Source organism: Merops nubicus, unplaced genomic scaffold (assembly GCF_000691845.1).
Source record: "Merops nubicus isolate BGI_N331 unplaced genomic scaffold, ASM69184v1 scaffold11441, whole genome shotgun sequence".
In the NCBI taxonomy this organism is placed as follows: domain Eukaryota; kingdom Metazoa; phylum Chordata; class Aves; order Coraciiformes; family Meropidae; genus Merops; species Merops nubicus.
The window spans coordinates 1-25,413 of NW_008587616.1; the positions used below are offsets into that span (position 1 = coordinate 1).

A 25,413-nucleotide genomic window follows, 5' to 3' on the forward strand; every position below is an offset into this window, starting at 1 on the left:
TTTTTTTTTTTTTTTTTTGAATCCCCCGAAAGGAATAATACAGAGTTGAGTTTAAGCTATTATCCTGTCCCGTCATCACTATAATAACGTTTTGTGTTGCTTTACCTTTCTCTTGGACTTTCTCTTTATTCTTCCAATTACAATCGGCTGATCGCTAAAGGACAGAGTGTGTGTGGATTTCATTGTGTTGTTTAGGGGGGGTTGTATGTTTCTTTTTAGTGAATGTATCAAAGTGCTTGATGGCTTTTCACAGTCACGGTTTATTTGACACTATCTTCTAAATTCCTTATATCCCTCAATTTTTCTTTTTTTCTTTTTTTTAATTTGAAGCTTTTGCAGCTTTTAGGAGATAGATTTTTTTTTTTTTTTTTTTTTCCCCCTAGTCTGTATGTTGATGGAAGAACTTCAAATTTATGTAATCTTACAGCAGACCTACCTGATATATGACCAGAGGGTAAAGCTTTCTGTTGGTCTTTAATTTCAGATACCTGTTCATCTTTAATTTCAGATATCTTAGTGCTTTCTTCTTGAAGTCATTAATTTCCTCTTTATGCCTTAAAGGAAAGATTCCTCATTGTGAAAGCTGTGTGAGTATTACATGCTACAGCTAATATTGCTGATGTGGTTTTTGGTTTGTTTTTGCAAGAACAGATTTGTGTTTTTGGGGACGTAAGTCTAAAGCCAAAAAAGACCCTAAACCCCATGGATTAATCTGTTTTGAGAATGAGGTCCTGGTTATTTTACCCTGGCTTGTAAATTTAATAATTGACCAGCTCAGCTTGAAACAACAAGGTGCTGTAGCCAAGAGGATGCTTTTCTGAAGTATTAGTTTTTAGCACTCAATAAAGGTTATGAACAACTCTGTTTAGTTGGATCACTTCTCCTGTATTTTTAGATTCTATTGAGGTAGCTCTTTCAAAGACCTGTCTCATTTCCCTGGAGTGCTACTGATGTCCTGAAACACCCCTTGCCCTTTTTTTTCAAAGCTAGATTAACCGTTTTGCTGATATTAATAACCATGAAAGTAGAGCAGCTCTTTGTCTTTTCGTGTTGGTGGGAGCTTTAGGTATGGTGGTAGGTGATAGATAACTATGTACTTACTCATATCTAGCTTAGCAGTATTTTGGGAACAACATCTATTTTTCATTCCATGTAACTGGAACAAAGTTTTACTTCCCAATTCAGGGAACCATATAAGGGGGGGAAAAAACCCAAACACCTTAACATGAACAAAAAGATGTGATTTGACTGCTGCAATGTCATTGAAAAAAGTTATCAGTAACATTTTTGGGAAACATTGTAAAGAGTGGTTGAACTTGATGTGAGAATTGTACTCTATTTCCTCCTCTTAGTCATTAGTATTTTCCTTGAGTTCAAAGAAACTTGAATTTAGTTGTGGAGAGGCAAGCTTTCCCCTCCTGGAATGAGGGGCCACTTGTCTAGGGCTCTGCATCAGAAGTGTACTAAAGCATAGCAAAATAGAGATGTGTTGTCTTGAATGATGCTGCTCCTAGAATTCAAGAGGATGTAATTCTCAGTGGTTCTTAGACTCTTCCTCTGCATTCCATTTTTGATCCTTATATTTCTACATAACAGCCACTTGGCAAATTCTAGATGCTGAAGTGAGTGTCTGGTTACACAGATTGGATGTGTTGTTACCTTTTAAGTCCCCAGATGTGCACATAGGAACCTTGTTAACACATAGCTCATTGCTTTGTTTATATGTTTGCGTTAGCATGACCTAGTGCAGGTAAGATGTTTTCCTTTCCCCTCGTTTTTATGATCAAAACATGCATTTAACTTTTTTTAACTTGCTGCAGTGAAGAGAACTTGCAGATACTGAAGAATTGGAACTGGAAGTGCTTCACAGCCAGGACTAAATACACAGCATGACCCTTGAGTTTGTGATGGTAGTTTTCTGTTTCCAGAGGAGGTTCAAAAAGGCAGAGCCAGGCACTGGTGCTTCAAGAGGTTCATGCCTCTTCTCATTTCCCTGCCTCAGTTTCTTATGACAGTTCACTTGCTTACTATAACATTAACAACTGAACTTAGAATTGAATAGTAACAAACCATGATGACTTAGTATTTGTTTCTTTTCAGTTACCCATGGATGTATAGTCTCCACAATCAAACTGTTTCTTCCAGATGGAATGGAAGCTCGATTGCGATCAGAGTAAGAATAAGTATTTATTCACACTTAGCAAAATTAAACTACTCTATAATGAGGATTTGATGAATATTATGTTTAAAATCAGCATAGGAACAGTTTATTTTCCTGTGAGCATCAAAAAAAAATAACTGAGAGTATGGTTCTTTTGCAGGCATTATGAAAAAGATATCTCATTTGCTTGTCACCTTTAGAAATTACAGAAACAATGAAAGAATTAAAAAAGTTCTGTAAAAGAATAAAAAAAGTTCTTATCAAATTGGGCTTTTCTGACTGGCTGTGCTAGTGTTCTGGTGTGAGTATTATAAATAGAAGAATAGAGGAAAAAAGAAAGCAATTAAACCAATTCTCCTTCCTTCTTTTTGTTTGGGATTATTATTTTTGTTCCTTTAAATGCACAGACTCTACTGAAGTGAAGTTAATGGTGTTTCTGTGTGTGTCCACAGAACACTGTTTTTGTTCTTCCGATAACTAATGCAGTGATCTGTCCTTGTGGTACAGTTATTTGGTGTCATAATGAAAGAAAACTTTACATGGCAAGAGGAGAAAAAAAAGACCCATAAAATACATTGGATGAAATAACATTTGAAAACTCTGATGAATATTGAGAGGGTTTTCTCTGTGTTTATATTTTGGAGGAAATTTCAAATAGGATTAGAAACAAAAGATGTAAACATCTCCTTTGCAGTAACTGAGTGCAAATTATTAATGATATAAGTCAGCAATTGTATCGTTTTGATTGCATATTTTATTTTTTTTTTTTTTTTACCATTAGTATCCAGAAATATCTGCATGAAGCTTTAGGGTCTCTTTGCTTCTGGGAAGATAAGTCAAGATAAATTATGGGAATTTTCCCATATAATTGCATGTCCTAATAGGAAGCAGTAGAAATGTATGGTGTTAAATTTTTAGTTCTGATGAAAATGTCCAAGTATAACATTTGCTCTAGTGAAAGCGTATAAATTTCTGTAGGTTACCAAATATTAGAAGCTGGAGCACAAGAAGTTCCACCTCATCATGAGGAAGAACTTCTTTACTGTAAGGGTTCCAGAGCACTGGAACAGGCTCCCCAGGGAGGTTGTGGAGTCTCCTCCCTTGGAAACTTTTAAGACGCATCTGGATGCGTTCCTGTGTGACCTGCCCTAGACTAGATGGCCCTGCTCTGGCAGGGGGTTGGACTCAATGATCCCTGGAGGTCCCTTCCAACCCCTAACATTCTGTGATTATTTTACTCAGTTTGTTGAATTTGTAAAGGGGAGTAGCATACCCACTGTTCTTTCTTTCATATCTATTTTTTGTGCTTTTGATTCTTTCAAAATCTATTTATTAAGATTTAAACCAAGTATTATGTAGCCACTGCAATAAAAGTTGGTAAAGAGTGTTTTTAGAATAGACCTTGAATTTATAATTTGAAAATAGTTTTGTAACTTTGAAAACATGGCTTAGTAGAGCATTAACTGGTTTTGTATGTTTGTGCATTAACTCTTCATTTTTATTTGAAGCATAAATTTAAAATACAAAGCATCTTGATTAATTGCACAGTGCTAGGGATTTTCTGGATTTTTGAACTCCTACTCTGCACTTTGTATTCACTTCTTTTTAAATTGTTTTTTAGTGTTATCCATGCTCCATTACCAAGCCCTGTTGACAAGGTAATTCAATAAAGCTGTTTTGTACTTTAATCAGCCACATGCTGTTTTCTGTTTTTTAGAGGTAAAGAAATGGTGACATCCAGTTACATTGACATATGTTTTTCACTTCCTGTTCTTACCTTGTTTAATGTTTTGCATGGCATTTAAGGTAAAGAAGCCAATACAGTATTGCAGTGTGTATTTTAAGGTAGCTTGACTTCTAACAGTATGTCACCTGCAGCATGGCTTTGTTTCCAGGTACAGGTTGACTGTCTGTCAGGACTTGGGCATTGTATAATGTGATATTATTTGATCTGTTCTGTGGGACCCTATAACAGGTCATGATTTGGTGTTTGGTTTGGGTCTGTTGTCCTTATATCTTGTTTTTTTGTGAAGGAGAAGCTGCACTGCACAATCTGGAAAGTGCTCTCTTCCAGTGTTCCAAAGGAAGACTGAGACCAGACCCCTCTGCTCCTCTTGTATAGGCAGAATTGCTCTCTGTAGAGTTACAGAGTCCATCCTGTCTAGTGTAATTTTTAAACTCAATTTTGGTCACACGGGGGCCTTCAGAGAACTGATCGCCTCTTTAGCTCCTTAAAAGGAGGATTGACTTAAATAGGTTTGAATCAGAGTTTTAAACATGAGGAATAAAGTTTTGGGAAACCACTTCATGTAGTCAGCAGCCCATGGAGTTCATAGACTCTGCATTTAAATTGAGGTTTCAAAACAGCATATGTAGCTTGAATCCAGTGCGAGGGCAGAAGTTCTGAGGAGTGACTGCAGGTATAACTGTGCAAAGAGCAGCTTCCAAATTATGTCAGCATAAGAAGAGCCTACAAGAATTAGTAAATTTGCCCAAAAAAGCCTCATAAAACAGTTCATCCCTTCCCCCAAGTCCAGAACCGTTTCAGTTATGATTAAGTATAAGGTAGATATTCCCCAGATCTGAAATAGATATCTGTGAAGGGGAATGAGAAGGTGATGGCTAATAGATCAAAAGGAAACTTGTGTATGAAATGTGTGTGGTGATGTTGAATTGGAATGAGAGACTGTTTTTCATTTATGCAAGTCCCTATTTCTGTTTGTCCTTGGGTTGAATGGCTTCACCTTTGTACATGTTGTTTCTTTTTTGTCAGTTTAATCTCAACTGAAACAAAAGCCTTTAGCTGCTTGGTGTGTTGGTTCAAGACCTTGCAAAGAGAAACACAGTGAGGCCTCAGTCCAGAGTTGGGAGGTTCTATGATTAAACAAAGAATAAATAGTAGTAGAACAATAAGTGATTGAAAATGCCAGTGTTAGATAATCTTACCTTTATAAATAGATTTAAATTATGCATTTCACATTATTTGAGTTTAATGAAAAATCCAAACATTTTGATTCTTAAAATCTCTTATTTTTCAGGTTGCTGCTAACACTCCCAGCATGTATTCTCAGGAACTGTTTCAGCTTTCACAGTATCTACAGGTGGGTTTTCTCTTGACAGCATTTAGTTTGGCTGGACACATTTATCAGGTCTGGCTGAGCTGATTTTCCCTTTGCAGCCTTCATGGTCCAGTGCTTTTTGGTTGGGAGTTAGAAGGTTGTTGATAATACGCATGTTGTGACTACCACTGAGCAGTGCTCACACAGCACCAAGGCTCTTTCTAACATTCCACTCTGAGTGGGATGAGAGGAGGCGGGAGCTTTTGGGGAACATAACCAGAACAGCTGACCCAAACTGACCACATGTCAATTTTGGACCCCTGCTTCCCAGGAAGGGGCCAGACATCGCCTGGTGATGGGAAGTAGAGAACAAATCTTGGTTTTTTTTCTCTCTTCGCTTTCACACGAGGCACTGCTTGGCTTTGCTTTCTAATTAAACTGCCTTTGTTTTCACCCACAAGGAGTTTTGTCTTCATGTTATCTTCCTTTCCCCTTTTGGCTCTGCGGAGGAGGGAAAGGGAAGGGGGAGTATGATAGAGTGGCTTGTTCAGACAGGGTTAACCCGCTACCACGCTTCATCTTTGTTCAAAACACAAATCTTGTGCTCTGTACATCTTTGACTTGCATTTTGTCACTGGAACATAAGCATTTAACTACCTTTTCTGCAGTGAAATAATGCAAAACATGTAATTGGACATAGTATATTTCTGTATAAACTTTTGGTGTTTTACATGAGCAGTATAAACTATGACTTTTTTTTTTTTAAAAGAAGCATGAAAGCTCCCTGTTTTGTAGAAAGCTCCCTGTTTTGTAGAAAGCTCCCTGTTTTGTAGAAAGCTCCCTGAATGCTGTGTACCTGCTTTTCCTGGCCTTTCTCCTCTCCTGCCTCACTGGCCTGAATGCTCTTTTGCTCACAATATTATTGTTGTCATCCATCGCTGCACTGTGTACATGTATAAAAGTTTTTGTAGAACAAAAGAAAGGCAAAACAGGATGTAATTTCATATGTCAAGAACTAGTCTGTTTGTGAATATAATTTCATAGTGTAGATATTTCTGTCCCTATATTTATTGGAAAGTAGGAAGGAGGGGACAGTCCTGGCAGCTCTTTTTGCTCATTGGCATCACCAGCTTTTCTGTAACCGTTCCTGTGTCTGTTTTAATATGTGTGTTTTTTTCCTAAGATGTCCTGTCACAAAAGGGTTAGACTGCAAAACACACATTGAAGTGTGTGCTGATATACATAAATAAACTCTTCAGAAAGCATTGTAAAATCAGCTTTACTGGAAAAGATATGAAAACATTCTTACTGAAAAATTCTATCTGGGTTTAATTATCTGTAGTTCCACTGATTTAATTTGCCTGGTTTTGTTTGGTAGTGGCAGTTATTATTTGTTTACATCAATGATGAGGCTTTTGAGACAGATACTAACTTTGTATGTATTTACTGACATAGCAGGAAGCAGCTCAGGCAGATGCCCCTTCTTGGGAAGCCAAATCCATACTTGCTCACCAATCTGTTCACTCTCTGTATCTTGGAACTGTTAATGAAGATGCTTTTCTATCTTACTGTCATCAGACAAAAATAGTACTTCTTGCTTGGCATTTTTCTTTTGTGCCATGATTGAAGGATGAACAGCGCTTTGCATGGGAGCTGCCAAGCTGCCTTTTGCTGTTTGCAGTAAAACTCAAATTACTGACAAAAGCCTCAAGTATTTTTAAGTCTAGGAGAGAATAAGTTGTTACAATGTATACTCAGCATGTGCAACATATGCATGAAAAATTGAGCTTTTTAAGAACCTAAGGTTATAGCATAACATTTTGTAATTAAAATATCCAACAAACATGTGGATATATAAAATGGGATGGGCTTATTATAGTTTGGAATATGTTACACTGTTTGCTACTCCCACTTCCTTTTTTTTCTTTGGTATCTCTTTTGTTTCTGTTTTTTTTTTCTGAGTTGTTCTAGCTGAACTGACTGGTGCTCTGCTCTCTTCATAGGAAGCCTTACATAGGGAACAAATGTTGGAACAGAAGCTGGCAACCCTTCAGCGACTGCTTGCTGTCACACAAGAGGCTTCAGATACTAGTTGGCAGGTATCTGCAGGAATCCTTCTCCTTTATGGACTGAAATATGCAGTGGCATATAAATTTTAGCTATTAATTTACAAATAGTGGCAGTAGGGGATGCAGCAAGAAGAGTAAAAAGCTTATGGCAGTTCTCTTTAAGCTTATGGCATTTCTCTTTAACTGTGCAAAAGATAACATTTAATAAATTTAATGATCACATACCGATTTAAAATAACTACTAGTATTCTGTGAAATTTAAGTCTTTAAAGCAGAACTGTACTAGAACTACATAAAACATGCTACTACTAAAGTGATACTTCTTTTCTGCTAGGCTTTAATAGATGAAGACAGGCTGCTGTCAAGATTAGAGGTTATGGGAAATCAGTTGCAGGCATGTTCCAAGGTAAGTAGTTCACTTCAAGCTGAATGCTGGGAGTACTGGAAGCTCTTTTGAAGTGTTTTGAAATTAGCTGGTTGTAGGAAAGCAATTGGAACATACACTTCCCAAAAGGAGCCTGTGCAATTTTAATAATCTGAATAGCATGAAAACTGAAGATCTGTTCTGTATTTGATGGAATCACTTTAAATCTAGTTAAGTAGCTATTTTGCAGCATTTTAGCCCAAACTGATAAAAATATTTATGCATATCAATAGTTCTGTAGTGAAATGCAGAAAATTAATTTGTCATTGCTGAGAAGTAGCCATTTTGTCCTGTTGCCTGTGGGTGATTCTTTCCAAATAGGGATTTGAAAAAAGGCATTATCAATGTGCTGTCTGATTCTCACACTAACAAGTATACCCTGCCTTGATTGTTGTTCAGGTCACCTTTTCCTGCCTTAATTTTTTTAAAATTTTATTTTATTTTTATTTTCCCTCAACTACCTACCTTATAACAACTCTTTTTGCAGGTCCTGTTTGAGGTCTTTCACATGGGACCTCATAGGTTTGTGGTTTGTCAAACTGTCAGTTCTCTAAGCTTGACTTGTCTTATCAGTGTTCCAAAAACCCCCATTGTTTTACTGTAATCAAAGCTGATCATTGAATGTGTGCTGCCATACATACACTTAAAAAAATAACTGGTTTATACCCAGTAATGTCAAGAATCCTTGATCACTAGTTTGTCCATTTAATTTTTCTACCTACCAGAAACTGCTAAACATTTTGGAATAGAGCAAGCCTTATCACAATCTTAAGATATTTAATCAGCAGAACACTGTTTCGTATTTTATCTTTGTATCTGAATTATCTTGCACATACAGAATCAAACAGAAGATAGTATACGAAAAGAGCTTATAGCATTACAAGAAGATAAACACAACTATGAGACAACAGCCAAAGAGTCCCTGAGGCGGGTCCTTCAGGAGAAAATCGAAGTGGTCAGAAAACTGTCTGAAGTGGAGGTATTGAAGTTTCATGCCTAGTCTTCTGGAAACGCTGAAACAGTTATAACTGCTGCTGCCTTAGATCCCTGTTTTGTTGCCTGTAATACACCAGCATTTGTTCTATTGTGGCATTTGGAGTGTGTTAAATAGTAGAGTTTATTTCTCCTGTTGGCAATACTTAGGTTGTTAAACAGTTAATGAGAAACTATTCTTTAAATTCTTTTTTTCTGCCAGATTTTAAAATTCATAAAGCTGTCTTACGGAAGTTACTGTGTGTGGGAAATAAGCAAGGGGAAAATGGCATATATGCATGAAAAAAATGCTGTTAGACCTTGTTTAAACAGTAGAATTTATGCAGACAAGCTTAACCACTCATACAAAGCTTTTAAGATTACAGAGCGTTGGACACTTTGTTCAAATAAGATTTCTACCCTATACTGTCTCTTATTACTACACTTTATTTTCTTTTTCTGTTATAACTATTTGCTGTGTTTCCTTAAGTTAAGAAATATCATAAGACTTAAGTGCACAATGTATCTACCCTTTTCGTGCTTTTTGGAGGATACAATGCATGTAGTGCTGTAATAAATAACCTATAGGAGATTTCAGTTAGATTCATCTTTTTATTTTGTAGTTGTTCATGACAGGTTTGTTTATGGTTGGAATCTTATGCTTACTTCTAGCTTTCTTCTCTTTTCCAATTCTATACTAGGAGAAGTCTTCTACTTGTTCGACTTTTTTCTCTTTACTTTGACTCAAGTAAAGAAATAGTAATTTAACTTTAGTAAGAGATTTGCTTGAGTGCTTTCTACCACATACTTTTCGCTCCACACAGAAGAATCATTTGCTTCTGGTTGAATGTTGTCCTTCAGTAATTTTATATGTAATGTGGTTTTGAATGCACTTTTGTTTAAAGGTGTTTGAGTGTGTTTCAGTGATGAAGGAGAAATAAGTCAGAGCTTGTTTAAAAAAAAAAAAGTATGACTGAAGAAACAAATCTTGAGCTGTGAGGAGGAAATTCTATACCCAATTTAGCTGTGCTGCTATCCCTAGCTGATGCAATCTTCTGGATCATTCCTTGCCTCTTGAGTAAGGGAGTCTTAGTTTAGATGCCTTTCCACACTGTTGAGTACAGAAAAAGATTTAGAATGCTTCCTTGGAGCCATTTGGCTTTTGTAATGTGTTAAATCTTTTTCTGTAATAAAGGTATGCTGAAATCTGTGGATTACGTTGAATTACAAAATATTATTAAACTTTTCACAGTTTAGCTTGAAACAGAAGAGAATAGGGGAGATGGATCCCGCATTTCAGGTCTTTATTCCTATCAGTCACATTTAATTATATAATCTACTGTGGGTTTTTTTTGGGTTGGAGTTTCACATAATCTAAGTGGAACAGTATAAAGGTTTCTAGATAGAGTTTTTGCCAGGGCTTGATCTGTTTGTTTAGTCTTAATGATTAGGAACAAAGCAATTAAATATCATCAGTTGCATATACTTTTTGGAAAAAATAGATCAACTTCAGTGTTTGGCAGATTATGAGTCTCTTTTTTTTTAATTTACTGTAATAATTTTGTTTTACAGCGGAGTTTAAGTAATACAGAAGATGAATGTACTCACCTGAAAGAAATGAATGAGCGGACTCAGGAAGAATTAAGAGAATTGGCTAATAAGTACAATGGAGCTGTAAATGAAATTAAGGATCTCTCTGACAAGCTAAAGGTAATGACAGAACTTCATCTGACTTATGGTACTATAATGCATGGAACAAATAAATACAATTTAATTTCTAATGTAGTAATCAAAAGTTAAGAAACTTTTTAAACAAAAGATTGATGAAAGTAGGTTGCATATAATTCAACATTCTTTTGCTTTACATGTAATGTACTTGAAACTGTCATTCAGTTAAGTGAACTGCTAAAAGGTTCCCTTTTTGTTCACTTTGAAAGTTACTATATTCTTTGAGCTGCAGTATATTTTAATATAAAATTATGTATGGTATAAAACTGTATTGATTTTATTTAGACAAGTAACTTTTAACCTATATATCTTACAATTAATGGGGATGAAAACTAAAATTAGAAATACATTTGCACTTCATGTTGCCACTGTGCATTTAAAAACATAAATAGTCTAGCATGTAGTAATAATATGGCTCAGCTTCAGGGGCAAGGGTGTACTGTCATTTTCTTTATTAAACTAAACATCTAAGTATATTAATACGTAGATTTAAGTAGACTTATATAAGATGACTTATGCTGCAGGACAAAATAATCACTGTAGCTTGTTCCCAAATAATCTTCAATCGAGATAAGCTGGAGTTGTGGAAGGTGGTGGTGTTCTTTTCATAAACCTGAGACAGTTGTTGCATTTCTCTTGGATAATACTGGAATTTGAACTTAGATTCTTCCAGTCCTAATTCAGCCTCTCTAACAGAATATTTTTCTTTCCAAATTAAAATGTGAAGTTTCGTCTTAAGGCAATTGGTTTCCCAGTTATGAGTTAATCAGCGATACTAATGAGTGCACACAGAAGGATGAGAATTGAAAATTATTACCTAGCTTTGAGGGAGAAGTCTTTGAAACTTACTATAATGAAATCCATCAAGGAAAGAGACATGACTTTCAATCAAGTTGGTCTGTGCAATGTACATTCAGTTCAGAAGGACTCTTGGGTTTTGATTGATTTGAAATGCTGAGGGACTGTTGTTTCTTCATTCTTGGGCCATGGTACTATTTCTGTAAAATTCAGGTTCCTCAGACAAAAAGTTGGTTACTATATTTTCAGATTATTCCTCTCTGCTACTGTGCTTGAAGTGAAATTTGCAGAAGAATAAAAGTAGAAAAAATTTGTATTGTTTCAATTTTCTTTATCTGATTGGCAAAGTTATTTATGTACATTTAGTTACAAAAAATCAAGGAAATCTATTCCTTTACATGTTAGCTTTGATTTGTTAGGTGATTTATTTAATCTTGCTTGAGCAGATAGCAGAAGGAAGACAAGAAGAAATCCAACAGAAAGGACTGGCTGAGAAAAAGGAATTGCAGCATAAAATAGATGAAATGGAAGAGAGAGAGCAAGAGCTTCAAGCAAAAATAGAAGCTTTGCAGGCTGATAATGATTTCACCAATGAGCGGCTAACGGCTTTACAAGGTTAGTCACTAGAGGGGAAGAAACTTTGATTATTTGTTTTTCTTTTAATCTGTGAAATACCTTTTTCTTGGACTTCTGTTTACAGTACGTTTAGAACATCTTCAAGAGAAAACTCTTAAAGAACACAACAGTTTAGGTAGGTGTGATTAGTTTCTTGTTTCAAGCTGGTTTCCAAGCTCATTTTCTGTCCAGTTACTTTTATTACAATAATCTTGTAGTCTAGATGTCTGGCAAAAGAGTGACATCTTACAGTTATTCCATGCACAGTAGTATATTCTTGGTATCACTAGTTAACATTGAAAGACGTGTGGACACAACAGAAAGCCAGCAGAGGGCACTGCTGTTGTGAGTGTTCAGACTTCTGCGCCTGGCTCAATTTAAAGCTCTCTTCGAGCCCGCTCAGCTCCAAGATTTTCAAAGTTTTTATGTATATATATAAAAAAGGCATTTTTTTTCAAAAAATAATACTGGTCTAATAGGCAGTAATTCTTTGGATGATAATAACCTCTTACAAACCTGAGCAAATGAGAATGTGATCTATAGTACAGGAAAACACATAAAATTTTGCTTGTTGTGATTAGATTAGATACTTAGGAGAAGGTAATATGAAAAGCCATATGCATTTCACAATGCTGTATTTATAAAGAAACAAAACCCCAAACGTTTTGCTTGGCTTCAGAAATAATACCCTTTCTTAATCCTAGGCATACAAGTTGACGACTTCATACCTAAAATTAATGGGAGCACAGAGAAAGGTAGTGTATCTTAAGGCTACCTTTTGTCTTATGGTCGATGTTTGAAGTTGAAGAAATTCAAAATGTTACCTGAAGTTTTACTTTGAATAATTATCTCTTAAAAAATGAAATTGAATTTGTCTACTCCTCTGACAACTTTTTTTGCTTAGCCTTTCAGTCTAGGTGTTCTTAAAAAGTTCTGCAAAGCGTAACGAGCCAACTTGGAAGTCGTCTTTTTTTTTTGTTTTATTTTGCTTGGTTTTGATGGGCTCTTAGTGGAAGCAGTAGGAGTTTACTGAATGATGGCAGGCTTGTGACAAACTGGAAAACTCACTGACTTTTTGTCATCTTAATTTTATTTTCCCTTGAAACACAGACATACACCATTTGTCTAGTAAAGTAGGAATGAATACAGATTGAAATAATTGAAGTTTGTTTGTTATTAAAGACCAGTTAAAGTTAAATATTTTAACTAGTACGTCTTAATGTACACATGAAGTTCTTAGAATAAAATTGTCTGGTGAGAATATGCCTAATACCATATATAGCAAAGGTTGCTTCAATTATGTTTGTAAATTGACTGAATTGTTCCATTGGATTTTTTCCTCTTGTGCTAATTCAGCATTTCTTCTTTATGTAGTTTTCTTCAGCATTTGCTGTGTCTGATGGATAGCAAAAGCTCTGAGGAACAGTGGTAGTATTAGGTGAAAGTTGGAGCACCTATGTAGAGAAATTGTTTGAACTAATTCAGTGTCTAAGAATTACTGTCTACAATTTTGAAACAAAGTTTTAAAATATGCTTTCTTTTTCACCTTTTTGTTTGCTCTTCCTAGTTAGGCAGCTCTTTATTTTTAAAACAATAGTGAAATAAAAGAAGTCAATCATGGCATAACCACACATCTAGTTTTTATTTGAATCAGGAAGAGAGATCTGTTAATCATGGACAGGGACTGTGCAAAAACCTTCCCTTAATCTAAGTGCTGGGTATCCCTTCCTGTCTTAGCATTTTAGGCACCTAGTTGTGATATACATTGAGATTAGCAAGCAGGAGGCTTAAGGTCTTTTCCCCATTCTGTAGACTGACATATTTTGGTTTTATATAGATGGACCCATCTTGTTTATGTGTAATTTTAGATTGGTAATACTCTTAGAAATAAACTTTTTTTTTTTATTCTTCTACCCAAAAAAATAGTTAACTTCTTTAAAAAACAAAACTGAGTTACTACATGGGGATTGTGATTCTTCATTATGATCATATAAATCATAAAAAGACTCTGAAAGTTAGGTTGCTGGAGGGAATTGGAAAAACATGAAGTAATCTGAACAAAAATAGCCTGGAGCTACATTGAAAAGTTTAGTAAAAGCTTTAGAGCTTTGAGTGCAAATATATACTGTTTTATGGAGCAATAATTGATAACATCACAATGGTGGTTTTTTAGCAAACACGTTTGTTTGAAAATCGTTGGTAGGAATGTCTTGTTAGTTTTTTTAAATACTGCTACCTCTTACCTGTCAGGGTTTAGAAATTGTCTAAAATATTTCAAAACTGAACTCATTATTATGTGATTATAAAAAAAAGTTGTATAACTGATACTTTTTTGTAAAAGCTGAAGCAACAACCTGACTTATTTTGGATTGCATAGGAGTCAAAATGTCATCTGAATGGATGCATGAACATAGTCTATCCTATGAGTAACAGTAGAACTTGTCCTTAAACCTGTGAGTTTTAGGAAGCTGTCTGCCAATCTCTTTCTATGAATACAGACAACATAAAACTGCTCATGCAAATTGTCTATGTGTTTATACACTCTATCACCTTTTTCTGTCATGCACCTGTCATGCTGTTTGATTATTCTATATTTTAGCGTCGTTTTCCATTATTCTGTGTTGTACCACATTCTTATGCATCTGTTACACCTGGTCCATCCACATCTCTCTGGCATTTTACAGCTTGCTGGTCTGTGCTCTTTATATGACAGTCTGTGCTTCTCTGTGTTTTCTTGTCCTTATCAGGTCTCTTATAAGGACAGATGGACAATCATTTTCTCTTCCAGATTCTGCATGTTGTTCTCTTGAAAGCAACAGGAGGCAGTCAATGTGGTTTTTCTTTTGCAGAAAAGTCTTGCATTATTTCAGAAGAGCCAAGAATTCAGGGTTTATAATGTAGACACAGTAACTTTGCAGTGAAAGTGGTTGTAGATACTTTGCTTAAGGAAAGGTCTTCACAGTTGAAGGCAGAAGTCAGAATAGTAGACAGTGCTGTCTTAAAAGCTCTGTTATTATGGGTTAGGAAAAAAGTTTACTTGAGTAACTTTGAAATATAGTAAAGTTTAGCATTACATCTTGGATCTTAACAGCTCAGCTTCTGCTATCAGAAGCTATTGATTTTGTTAGAATGTAACACATCATGATGGTTTTTGTACTAAAAAGTAGCCTTTTCAGATTGCTAGACTCTTGAGATCATGGGATTTTTGAGGTCCTTCGAAAAGGAAGTGTTAGCACCTTTTTCCTTGAAGAGGTGGAAGATGCTGAAGGAGTTGGGAAATGAACATGGTCACATAGAAGGACCTGGGTAAACCTGGGAACAGAGCCCTGTTTTAGGTTTTCTGTAGATCTGTCCTTTGAAAAATGTTTTCTGTGCAGTGAAACTGTTTAAAAAGTAAAGGGAGATATTCACCAACACTTCTAAAATAAGTGTTTTTCATTTCAAGAGGGTATTTGGTATAAAGAATAAGTGTGAAAACTGAATAAAAACTTACTAGATCCTCTTTCAAAACTAATAAATAGGTGAAGAATATAGGTTAATTATGTTTTGTGTTTCTTCAGTGCTTGGACTTGGTATCTGCAATTATCCGTGTCTGTGAATTAACAAATGGGAGGAAGTAGAGGCATCAGTGCTAAGAAGTTGCATGTTTCAGTAGTGTACCATTTATGTATTCTAAATTTATTGTGATTTTAGTATCATTTATGTGTGTTAATTTTTTTGCCAAAAATGTCAATTGTGAATGGAAATACAGTGGAAGTTGCTTGTCACCACCTAACCTGAAAGAGCAATACAGCAAATGCCAAATGCTTGGATTTTTAGTCATTCATTCTTACTAAATTTTGTTAAATAAAGAGTGGGTTGTTTGGGTTTTTTAATAGCTTCTGTTGAAGTAAGGGGGTTTTTGTTATGTTTAAGAGCTGCTATTAAATTTTCGTATTTACAAGAGCCCTTTGAAAATGCAGTTGAAGTACTTCTGATCAATTCAAAAGAGTAATCTATTTTCTAGTATCACTCAGACATTTCAGTTGCATCTTGTCTGCTTGCCTATTAACTCTGATTTCAAAAGTTCACTGTAAATACACAATTAGAAATATTGCTAAAATAACTTTCAAATTTTTTGTTGCATCAATTTGAAAATAATAAGGATATGTAAACTTAAGTGTTTCTTTCTTTACTAGAGAACTTTCTTTCAAAGAGTGGAGGGGACTGCACTTTTATTCATCAGTTCATAGAATGTCAGAGTGAGTACAAGAGCATTCATCACATTTGCTTTAAAAACAAACAAAAAGAACAGAAGAAGGTAGATAAACCCTAGAATTTGTCACTACCATTTAGTATTTCTATAGCAGCAGAAATTTTCAAAGCATGAAATCGTGGCATTTTGCTATTAAGGAGATGCCTGTAGTAAGAGGAGGAGGTTATCTTTGCTCTTGCAAAGCAATGATCACATTGTCTCTTAGAGTTCATCTGTTATTGTTCTCTGACCAATAAAAGGGTGGTAATGTTGCCTCATGATGTTTAAAACTGAGTGTAATTTTTCACTTGTTAAAAAATAAGTTGAAAGCCTAACATTGACAGTTTAAGCAAACATCACAAGCAATAGGACAGAGATGAGGTAAGAATACCTTTTCATGTCATATGTCTTATAACTTACCTGATAATTAAAGGTCTTACACAGTCTTCAAATTGGTTGCTAGAAAGAACAAAAACAGAAAAAAACCTTTAATTTTTATGTGGAAATCTAAAATTCCTTTAAGAAAAATGGAATAAATATGCAGTACTAATCTTTAGAAAGATATGTTATTCTGGAATAAGAACCATGTTTTTCAAAGCAAATAGCTTGTGGAAATGAGCAATGAAACAGCAGAGTCTGCATATCTATAATGAAGGAACTTAATATATTGGTTTTGTCCACTGAGAGAAAAGTATCATTAGGATGAGGACAGAAAAGTGCTATTAAACTTAGAACTCCTTTGTAGCATAAAAAAATATTTTTTGACTTAGCAGTTTACAGAAATGATGTACCTAAAGTTGAGCAGAGAAACAGAATCACAGAATGCCTTAGACTGAAAGGGACCCTAGAGATCATTGAATGTGACCTCACTGCCATGGGCAGGGACGCCTGTCAGTGAGACCAGGTTGCTCAAGGCCTCATCCAGCCTGGCCTTAAACACCTCCAGGGAGGGGGCATCCACAGCCTCTCCAGGCAATCTAGTCCAGAGTCTTGACACCCTCATGCCAAAGAACATCCTGAGATCTAGTCTAAACCTACTCTCCCTCAGTTTAAAGCCATTTCCCCCTGTCCTATATACTGTGAATACTTACAAGCAGAAATAAAACAGTACCTTTTTTGACGTTATTACTACCGGACTCTTCTCCCTTTTAAATTTCAATAAGGGAGCAAAAGCAGACTTATTTGACTTTTCGCCTTGTAAAATGGATTGCAGTGCTATAAATTGAATGACAGGATACTGCTAATGTTTCTCTAAGAAAATTTAAACTTTATTTATTTGAAAAATACTTCTTTTTCTGTCTTCTACAGTCTTCTGTCAGGCTGAAGTTTAAAATAATTCTGAAGTTTGTAAAAATCTTCTATAAGTCCTCTTTATTCAGTACCTAAAAATAACTAAAGTTAAATGTTGGAGTAAAATATATTTTGTCTAGAATGAAACATTAGAACACTTGGAACATTGATGTTCAAAGGTGAATTCATTGTCTGTTTTCATTGTTTGGATGTTAGCTTAATCTGTTCTAGCAGTAATTGTATTAGTATCACCTCTGCAAACTAAATGTAACCGGTGACCATCAGGATCTAGTAAAAGATTCTAACATGTGACTGAGTAGTGATAGAGAGTAAAGATCAGTTTACTTGTGTTTCCCCTTTCTTGAGAGATGAAGAGCTAAAGACAGTCTAAGGCCATGATTGCCTCATTTTTAAAAGAAGGAATACAAGTTCAGGGGGTTCATTACTCTACGTTCTTTGCAACAGTGTAAAAATTTTACTATTTAATCAAGACCAAACAAAGATTGCAAGTCAGCATCTGTTCCTGAACTGAAAGTCTGCCTTTCACAAATGCAAATATGTTTAGTCAGGCCTCACAAAATCATGAGGTTAAAAAACCTGAAAGACCTATTATTTTCATTTTGTACTTAAGTGTTACCCTTCAGTCCTCCACCTCCCACTCTTTGCTCTCCACAGCAGTGAGGGTTGGGAACTAGTGGTAAGAAAAATTAAAGTTCCAGAGACAGCCAGGAACCTGAATTTTAAGACATACAGCAAATATTTAAAGGGATATTTTAGTATAACGATAGCAAAAAGATGGGCAATATTGACAGAGAACATGTCGTTCATCACATGATACTATGCTTTTTTTTCCCAGAGGTTTGGGTACTGTGAGATAAGCAGGTTCATTATTTAAAAAATAATAGTAAAATAAATATCACAGAAATAAGAGTTGCTTGTTCAAGTTGTGTTATGTAGGGTTTGCTCTTTTGTAATAGAAGCAGATGAATTAATGCTATAGGATCTGAAGACGGTAAGAGAAATCTAAAAAAAAACAGAATTGAGACAACCATGCAATTTGCCTAGAAGAAAAGGTTCTGACTTGTGTTGGTACCACTGGGAAAGCGTGCTTCCCCATAATTCGTGGGTAGAAGCACTTAAATTGGGAAAACACAAGCAGAGAAGTCAAGAAAACCAGCTTGAGTCAATGAACTGGGGTACATAAGATAGCATAAGAAGGAAAATTAGATGATTAAGACAGTCTATTATTCTATACAAACAGTTGTTACAAAGCTGAAAGGCAATTTAAAGTATTTATAAGTTAAGAGCAATCAAAGACCTCTCAATGTACTAAAGCTAGAATTTTGGGGTGGGGGAGAAACAGAACACTAAAATCTGAGTTGAAATGCAGGTTTTATGCTTAACTTGGGTAGCGTTGTTTGTAAAATCTGGCTTCTGTAGGTTTTAGAAGACATATTTATTTTTCTTTTTTTAGCAGAATATGGCTGGCAATATCATTCAGTAACCTATCCAGATCCATATCATCTGCAGAATGTTATAAAATCTTGCTCTGAATGATTTGGGAACTCTGTTACTTTCTGATCATTACATCAAGTTCACTTATTGCTCATTTCATAACTTTTTCTTTTTTAGTAACCACTGGTGAACCAGTGATATAGGCAGTAAAAAGTCATGGTGTTTCTCTTTCATTACTACACAGCATGAGTTATTACCAGAAATGGTGATGATGTATAGGTGAAGGAGAGATTTGGTACCCAGCTAGCTTCCTATCTTTCACTGTTGAAATTCATAATGAGCATTAGAAAACAGTAAGCCACTGTGGAAAAGAAAAATAAATATTAAGGCTGCAGATTTCTTTAGTCATAGGAATTGAGAATTTTTAAAAGTGCAAAGATTTCACTTTGGAAAAACACCTGGGTCAAGAAGACTAGTTTGTTTTGTACTATGATTATTCTGGTTTTAACAGTTACTGACTTGTGAAAACTCCAGTATCAATCAATTTATAATGCTAAGTTTTCTTTTATAAACAGATTATAGAAACCTATTTAAGCTAACAGTCCAGCATAGATGAGGTGCTCTGATCCTTCAGATCAAGTAGTTGATAGCTATTTTTTCAATGTATGGGTTTTGCATTCAGGTAGTTTTTACAGACATACAGGCAGGATTCGTCAGCTGCTTTCTTGCTGCCTTCCTCCCTACTCCACTTTCAGCCTCACCTGATTCTTGGAATAATCACATATGAAGACTTTTGTTTAGATTTGGGATGGGGTTTTTGTAGGTTTTTGTTTTGTTTGCTGCTGTTGTTTTTCTGTAACTAGAGAGGGCTCATGATACCACTTAGTAATTCCTCGCTTGTGGCTTCAGTAATATGATTCCCTCCACGGTGCGCCTTCCTCAGTCTAGGCACAGAGACTGTCTCCAGCTCTGACAAACTAGAGGCTGTTTGAAACTTGGATGATGAGTGATCTCCTACAGTTGCTTGACACCTGAAGCCAATCCTGAAAACCCAGTGTGCTGTTCAGTATATTTCTGAAGCAGTATTTGTCAAGTGTAGTAAGAATGAATAACAATGTTCGTTGATAGAAGTAGATGGAAGGAACATCTCTTTTAGATTTATTTTTTTTTTTTTTTTTGTCTTTTAGGTCTGGCTGTGGGGAAGGGAAAGGGACAGAACAAGCTTTTGGCCATGCAAACTTCTTCAGACATCAGAGTTTTCTTGTCTAAAAGCTTGTCTATTAATTAGGGTTGAAAAAGAGATCTCCTTGCAAATCTTGTCCCTCCTCTGTCCCTAGATTGTCACAGTTGCAGCAATATGCTATCAGAGGAGTACAGAGACTTCTAAATCTTCACAGCTGTTGAAGCTGGAAATGCTGACTAAAGCTCACTTCTATTTTTTAATGAAAAATTTGAAAAGGATTTACTGTCATCCAGCTTCCTTAATCTGAACTCTCCTGTACATGTTGTTCGAGTCTTCTGTGTCTCAGTTGCCTCTTAGTAGCACATGGGGTAACCGGGAAACTTAGTCCCCTGCCTGATTGTCAGGGATCTGGCAGGGAGAGCACAGAGCAGCAGCAGCAGCTTCAAGCCTGGGGTTTCAGTGAGTGCTTACAGCTTTCAATATGGTCTAAATCACAAGATCTACTGCATAGAAATTGATTATATGATCTCTAAGATATGTGGCCCTCGATGATTTTACACGTTGGCATCACTAGATAACTCTTAAGGAACTTGAAGTAATGAAATCCCCTCAAAAAAAGAATTTCATAAATTAATGGTTCAGTAGTCCTTTTAGTGTCCTTAATGAATCCAGACCTGTTCGTCACTTGGTTTTACTGTTTGCCTTTATGTCCTAGCTGGAGTTCGGAAAAGTCTAATCTAATCTCATATTCTATGGTTCAGTTTTATATGCACCTCGCATATATAAATAGACTGCTCTGTCAATGCTATATGTAAACTTACTTTTTCTGAACATGGATATGATATATGCACAGTTGTTGTTTTTTTTTCTTGATTTGTACATCTCTCTGAAAGTTTTAGACTAAGAAAGGGTATTTCTCTGTACCCTTCATAGGTGCTGTTAAAGCAGCTCTGATGTAGAGGTGGCTCCTCAGTTTCTTTTATACTGTGATGTATTTCTAGATTTCTGCTGTATCAAGTGGTTATCTGTTTCAGGCAACCAGCTCTTAGAATTCCTACTTTGATAACTGTAAATATATTAATTGTATTGAGAAATGTATTAATCATTTATTGTTCCAGTTAGATTTTTTAAAAAGTGCATAAAATTAATTTTCCTAACTTCTCATTAGTGAACTGAAGCATTAATAATGTAAACTAATAAATTGCAGAAGAAATAATGATGCACTTTATCACAAAGTTCCAGTAGGCTTGTGTGCTCTGTTTCTTTATTCCATCCCAGAATAAAGTTTTTGTTCAAGCCCGAGTAGGAAGTAATATTATCAGCTTTTAATTTGGTCATGGAATTTAGTCTACGTAGATGCATGCAGGGAAAAGCTTGCTTAATTTGAGCTCGGAAAGTAACACTTATTTTGTTTGGCAGACAAGATCATAGATGAAGGACATCTAACCAAAGTGGAAGAAACAAAGCTTTTGAAAGGTTAGACTTCTGGATTACTTAACTGTTTTTGAAGCATGTTTTTTTCTGTCACTTCAGTGCATGTACCGTCTTAAACCAGCAGTTTCTGTTTTGCTGAATAATGTCTTATAAAAAGTATACTTTTAACTGAACTCTGCTCCAAATAATAATATAATAATCTTTCTGAGTTGATTTTAATCTTTAATGCCTGCATAAATTTCAGACAGGTTTTTGGTTTTATTATAGGACTAAATAGAAATGTTTGGTCTCATTTTAAGTTTTAAAGAAAAGTGTATTTCAACTCGACTTTTTTTCTAACTTACACCCTCATAACTCCTTATAACTTTAACTATTAACTTCCTAAATATGCCTTTTCCAAATAAAATATATCTGTGCATATATCTTTTCTCTTTTGTATAAAACAAGTAGAATACAGGAATTCTATACAAATTTTATAAAAAATATAAATACAAGGATCTAATTAGAAAAGATTTATCTTGCCAAAGAACAGTCATCCTTATCTTGCAGTGCCACAATCAAAAATGCTGCAAAGTGTGTAGATCAGTATTTCTTAAGTGTCTAAATGTAAGATTGTTTGGACTTGCAGGCTGACTCCACTTTCTTAGTTTTTTACTAATGTCTAGACATACTAACTCATTTCCTTACCCTCAGTCCTTCTGCAGAGTGTTATTGTACTGGGTAAATGTTAGTTTGATTAAAGTTCAGGTATTTTAGAGATTTTCAAATTTATCTTCTCTTACATTAATGTATGATATTGCACCTTTAAGCTGTTTCTGTATGTGAGTAAGCTATAGACAACATGCCATATTTGGCAAAAGAATGCATACAATAACTGTAACGTAACACTTACATGCCAGTTATCTTGCAAAGCGATGAGCTATTTTTAGGGTCTGTTAATGTATTATAACTCATCAAGTAAGTATGATGTCAACACATTTTAATATACTTCATCACTTTGACTATATTTATTCATTTCAGTTTTATTATGGGAAATAAAGTTAATTTTTGTGGGGAAAAAAAAAATGGTAGAGGAAAGAGTTTTGTGCTTATGACCAGAATAGGAAACAGGTTTCCAAATAATTTCTTTTTGACTTCTGCTGTTTCAGAGGTAAACACTGATGTGTCTTTCTTTGGCACCTGACCTTGTTCCTTGTTTCAGGGGGAGGAGGACAGGAGGGATGAAGAATCTGGTGTACCCAAGGGTGGGTGGGAGGGGAGAATGGGAGGGAGGTAGGGGGAGAGAGGGAATTAATTCACCAGTCGGGACTTGCACGGTGCCTCCTGTTTCACACAGAGCGAGAAAGCTGTGTGTGTGACCAGATATGGTAAAGGTAGTTGGATGCAGATATTGCTCAGCTTAGTGCTTGTGGACTGGCCACTAATATGAACGACATGGGTGAGGCTTTTAGGATATACTTTTCTTAATGATTCAAAAAAATTGTATTACTTGATTTGTAAATATTACTGTTTTAATGGCAATCTTGTAAGCTTGAATCTGTACAATACATGTAAAATGCTTTGTAATGTCATATGTTTAGATATTAGTTAAAAACCTCATTCCTAAAAATAGGCATGCACCCTTTTTGTTTTAGCAAGGAGCCACGCCTAAAAATCAAGTTTTTAACTACTCCAGTTATTATGAGCTTTGAAGTCTGCTGAAGTCATGAGGAATATGTTTCAAATAGATGCCAGGTCCAAACCCATAATATGTTTTAAGTGTATGGGTGCTTTCCCCTTCTTGATCTCCAGTGATTTCAGTTATGTTAGGATAGGAAGAGTCTGGCTCTTGATCAGCTGCTGTGTTTGTACTTGCCACCTTCTTTCATGTGTAAGTGGGTGTCATTCTGGCATGGAGAAATAGAACACTTTTCATGATACCTGAAAAGAACTGGTTTTTTTATTAACCTGTGTTTTGTCATCTTGCTAATTTCCCTGTGTAGGTGCACAGGTTGTCTCCAGTTTCCACTTCTTTTATTTTGGAGGTGTTCTGTTTGTTCTCTTGTTATTTGAAAAAAACAACGCACACAAGCTTTCTCCTTACTCTTTCGGGTTTTTTTTTCATATACTAACCCTGTTGGTATAACACACTTGATTTATTGCTATGCATCCTTCTTCCCATGTCCCAGTACTTTTGTTTCATCTACATCATGTGAAGAAATTAGTAGTGTTCACCATGCTTTTCTGCATGTATGGTAGAATAACAGGGGAATGTTGTAATAACACTTTTTTATATTTTATTTTTTATATATCTACTTGGAGCTTGAACCTCAGAGGAAACCTCTATTAATCTGTGGGTGGGCAGCCATGCTGTCAAATCAAGGCTCTGAATAGTCAGCCAAGAAAGACTTCTTTATCTGTAACCTTACCTGCACGTTGCTGAGATGGTTGCTCACTGACAGACTTACTGGGTTTGCCTACACCAGAGATGATGTGCCTGACTTTAAAGGACCCATCAGTACTAAACTGGAATGGTTATTTTTAAAAAACATATAAAATCTGTATATATACAAGACTTGTTGCTATTACTTTATTTGTACAAAAAATACAAGTACTGAATGCAAAAGAAAATACTGAAGCACAGTTTTACTCTTAACAGCAGTTGCTTTCTGATTTGTACAGTATCTGCATTGTTCTAGTGTTCTTTTCTTATTTGTTTCCTGATTGAATCAGCTTTTGCACAGAGTTCCAGCTGGCAAGAATACAGCTTTAACAAAAGTTCAAGCTGTGCATGAGGCAGCTGCATCCCTTATTAGATGATAGGCTGGGTTAATGATTTCGGTGATTTAAAATCCATTTTAGCCCAGACTTAAATAAGCAACGAATAGGTTTTTCAGTGTTTCTTCAACTAAGTTTCTTTCTTTTGACATTCGGCAGTAATTAAGTATGTCTAGAAGTAATTATGATTTAGAGACTTAACAAAGCATTTCTTGATTGTAGCTGATCTTCCTTGTCTCTTACAGAGAATCAAGCAAGAGTCAAAGAATCTGATTTATCGGACACTCTTAGTCCAAGCAAGGAAAAAAGCAGTGACGACACTACAGGTAAGCATTTAACTGAGCTTCTCTAACATCTGATAAGTTTGAGTTAAATCACTTAATCATGAGGATTTTCAAAAACAGAAGTGTTTATTGTATGCAGCCAGATACAAGCTTAGAAGCAGTTTTACCGATTTTGCGACTTCATAATGAACTGTTGTAAAGTGAGTAGAAAGTAAAAGCTGCTTTCTGCTTAAAGTATATGAGAACTATCTGCAGTCTACCTGGTCTCTGAAAGGTGTGGGATTTTTCTTTTTTAGATGCCCAAATGGATGACCAAGATCTAAATGAACCTATTGCTAAAGTAGCTCTTCTAAAAGGTAAACAAGTTACTTGTTGTAACCTTAGATACATAGTCTGTATATATCTTCTTGCCTACCTGTTTTCTGTCAAATGTACATTGAAGTAGAGTGTTGAAGTTCTAATCATTTAGTCACAACAGTATGGAAGAATTGCATTTAAGTATCAATAATGATTCCTTTAGGTCATGTGATCTGAAAGCATACTTCTGAGTGTTACTATAGAAATCATTTGTGTATAACGTTCCTGTGTTCCCCAACACTGTTCTAGGAATTTACATGTTGTAACTTCAAGTGGAGTTGAGAAATAGTTTCAGCATGCACTTAAGCTAGGGCTAATAGCTGTGTGGAGGAGGGATTCTTCCATCACTGATGCGTTTTAAGCACTGCCAAGTTATACTTGTATAGATTCCATCACGGTGAGAAATGCTTCACAGGTAGCTTGCACCTGATGCATTAAAAACAAAATATAAAATCTTTTTTTGGTTAACGCAAGATTTGAATTTCCTGTTGTAACTGTATTTAGAATGATTGCTGACTCTTAGCTCGGAGCTTCATAGCTATAAAATTAATTTTTTTTTTTTTTTTTTTACTACTCTTTGTACTGAAGTCATA

General features: G+C 35.4%; 1 protein-coding gene across 2 annotated transcripts in view; it reads left to right on the plus strand.

Annotated features, from left to right (window-relative positions):
• The first annotated feature begins 2,105 nt into the window (after positions 1 to 2,105).
• SLMAP (sarcolemma associated protein) overlaps positions 2,106 to 25,413 on the plus strand; it is a 42,879-nt gene continuing 19,571 nt past the window's right edge. Inside the window, exons 1-12 of one of the 2 annotated variants that reach the window (XM_008948985.1) lie at positions 2,106 to 2,173; positions 3,783 to 3,819; positions 5,200 to 5,262; positions 7,224 to 7,319; positions 7,624 to 7,695; positions 8,552 to 8,692; positions 10,258 to 10,395; positions 11,658 to 11,826; positions 16,005 to 16,067; positions 21,408 to 21,464; positions 24,425 to 24,505; positions 24,760 to 24,819. In XM_008948985.1, the coding sequence (XP_008947233.1) occupies positions 2,151 to 2,173; positions 3,783 to 3,819; positions 5,200 to 5,262; positions 7,224 to 7,319; positions 7,624 to 7,695; positions 8,552 to 8,692; positions 10,258 to 10,395; positions 11,658 to 11,826; positions 16,005 to 16,067; positions 21,408 to 21,464; positions 24,425 to 24,505; positions 24,760 to 24,819 (1,000 nt within the window). In that variant the 5' untranslated portion in view covers positions 2,106 to 2,150. Of the gene's footprint in view, positions 2,174 to 3,782; positions 3,820 to 5,199; positions 5,263 to 7,223; positions 7,320 to 7,623; positions 7,696 to 8,551; positions 8,693 to 10,257; positions 10,396 to 11,657; positions 11,827 to 16,004; positions 16,068 to 21,407; positions 21,465 to 24,424; positions 24,506 to 24,759; positions 24,820 to 25,413 lie in introns of those variants that run through there. The other variant, XM_008948986.1, reaches the window with a different exon arrangement.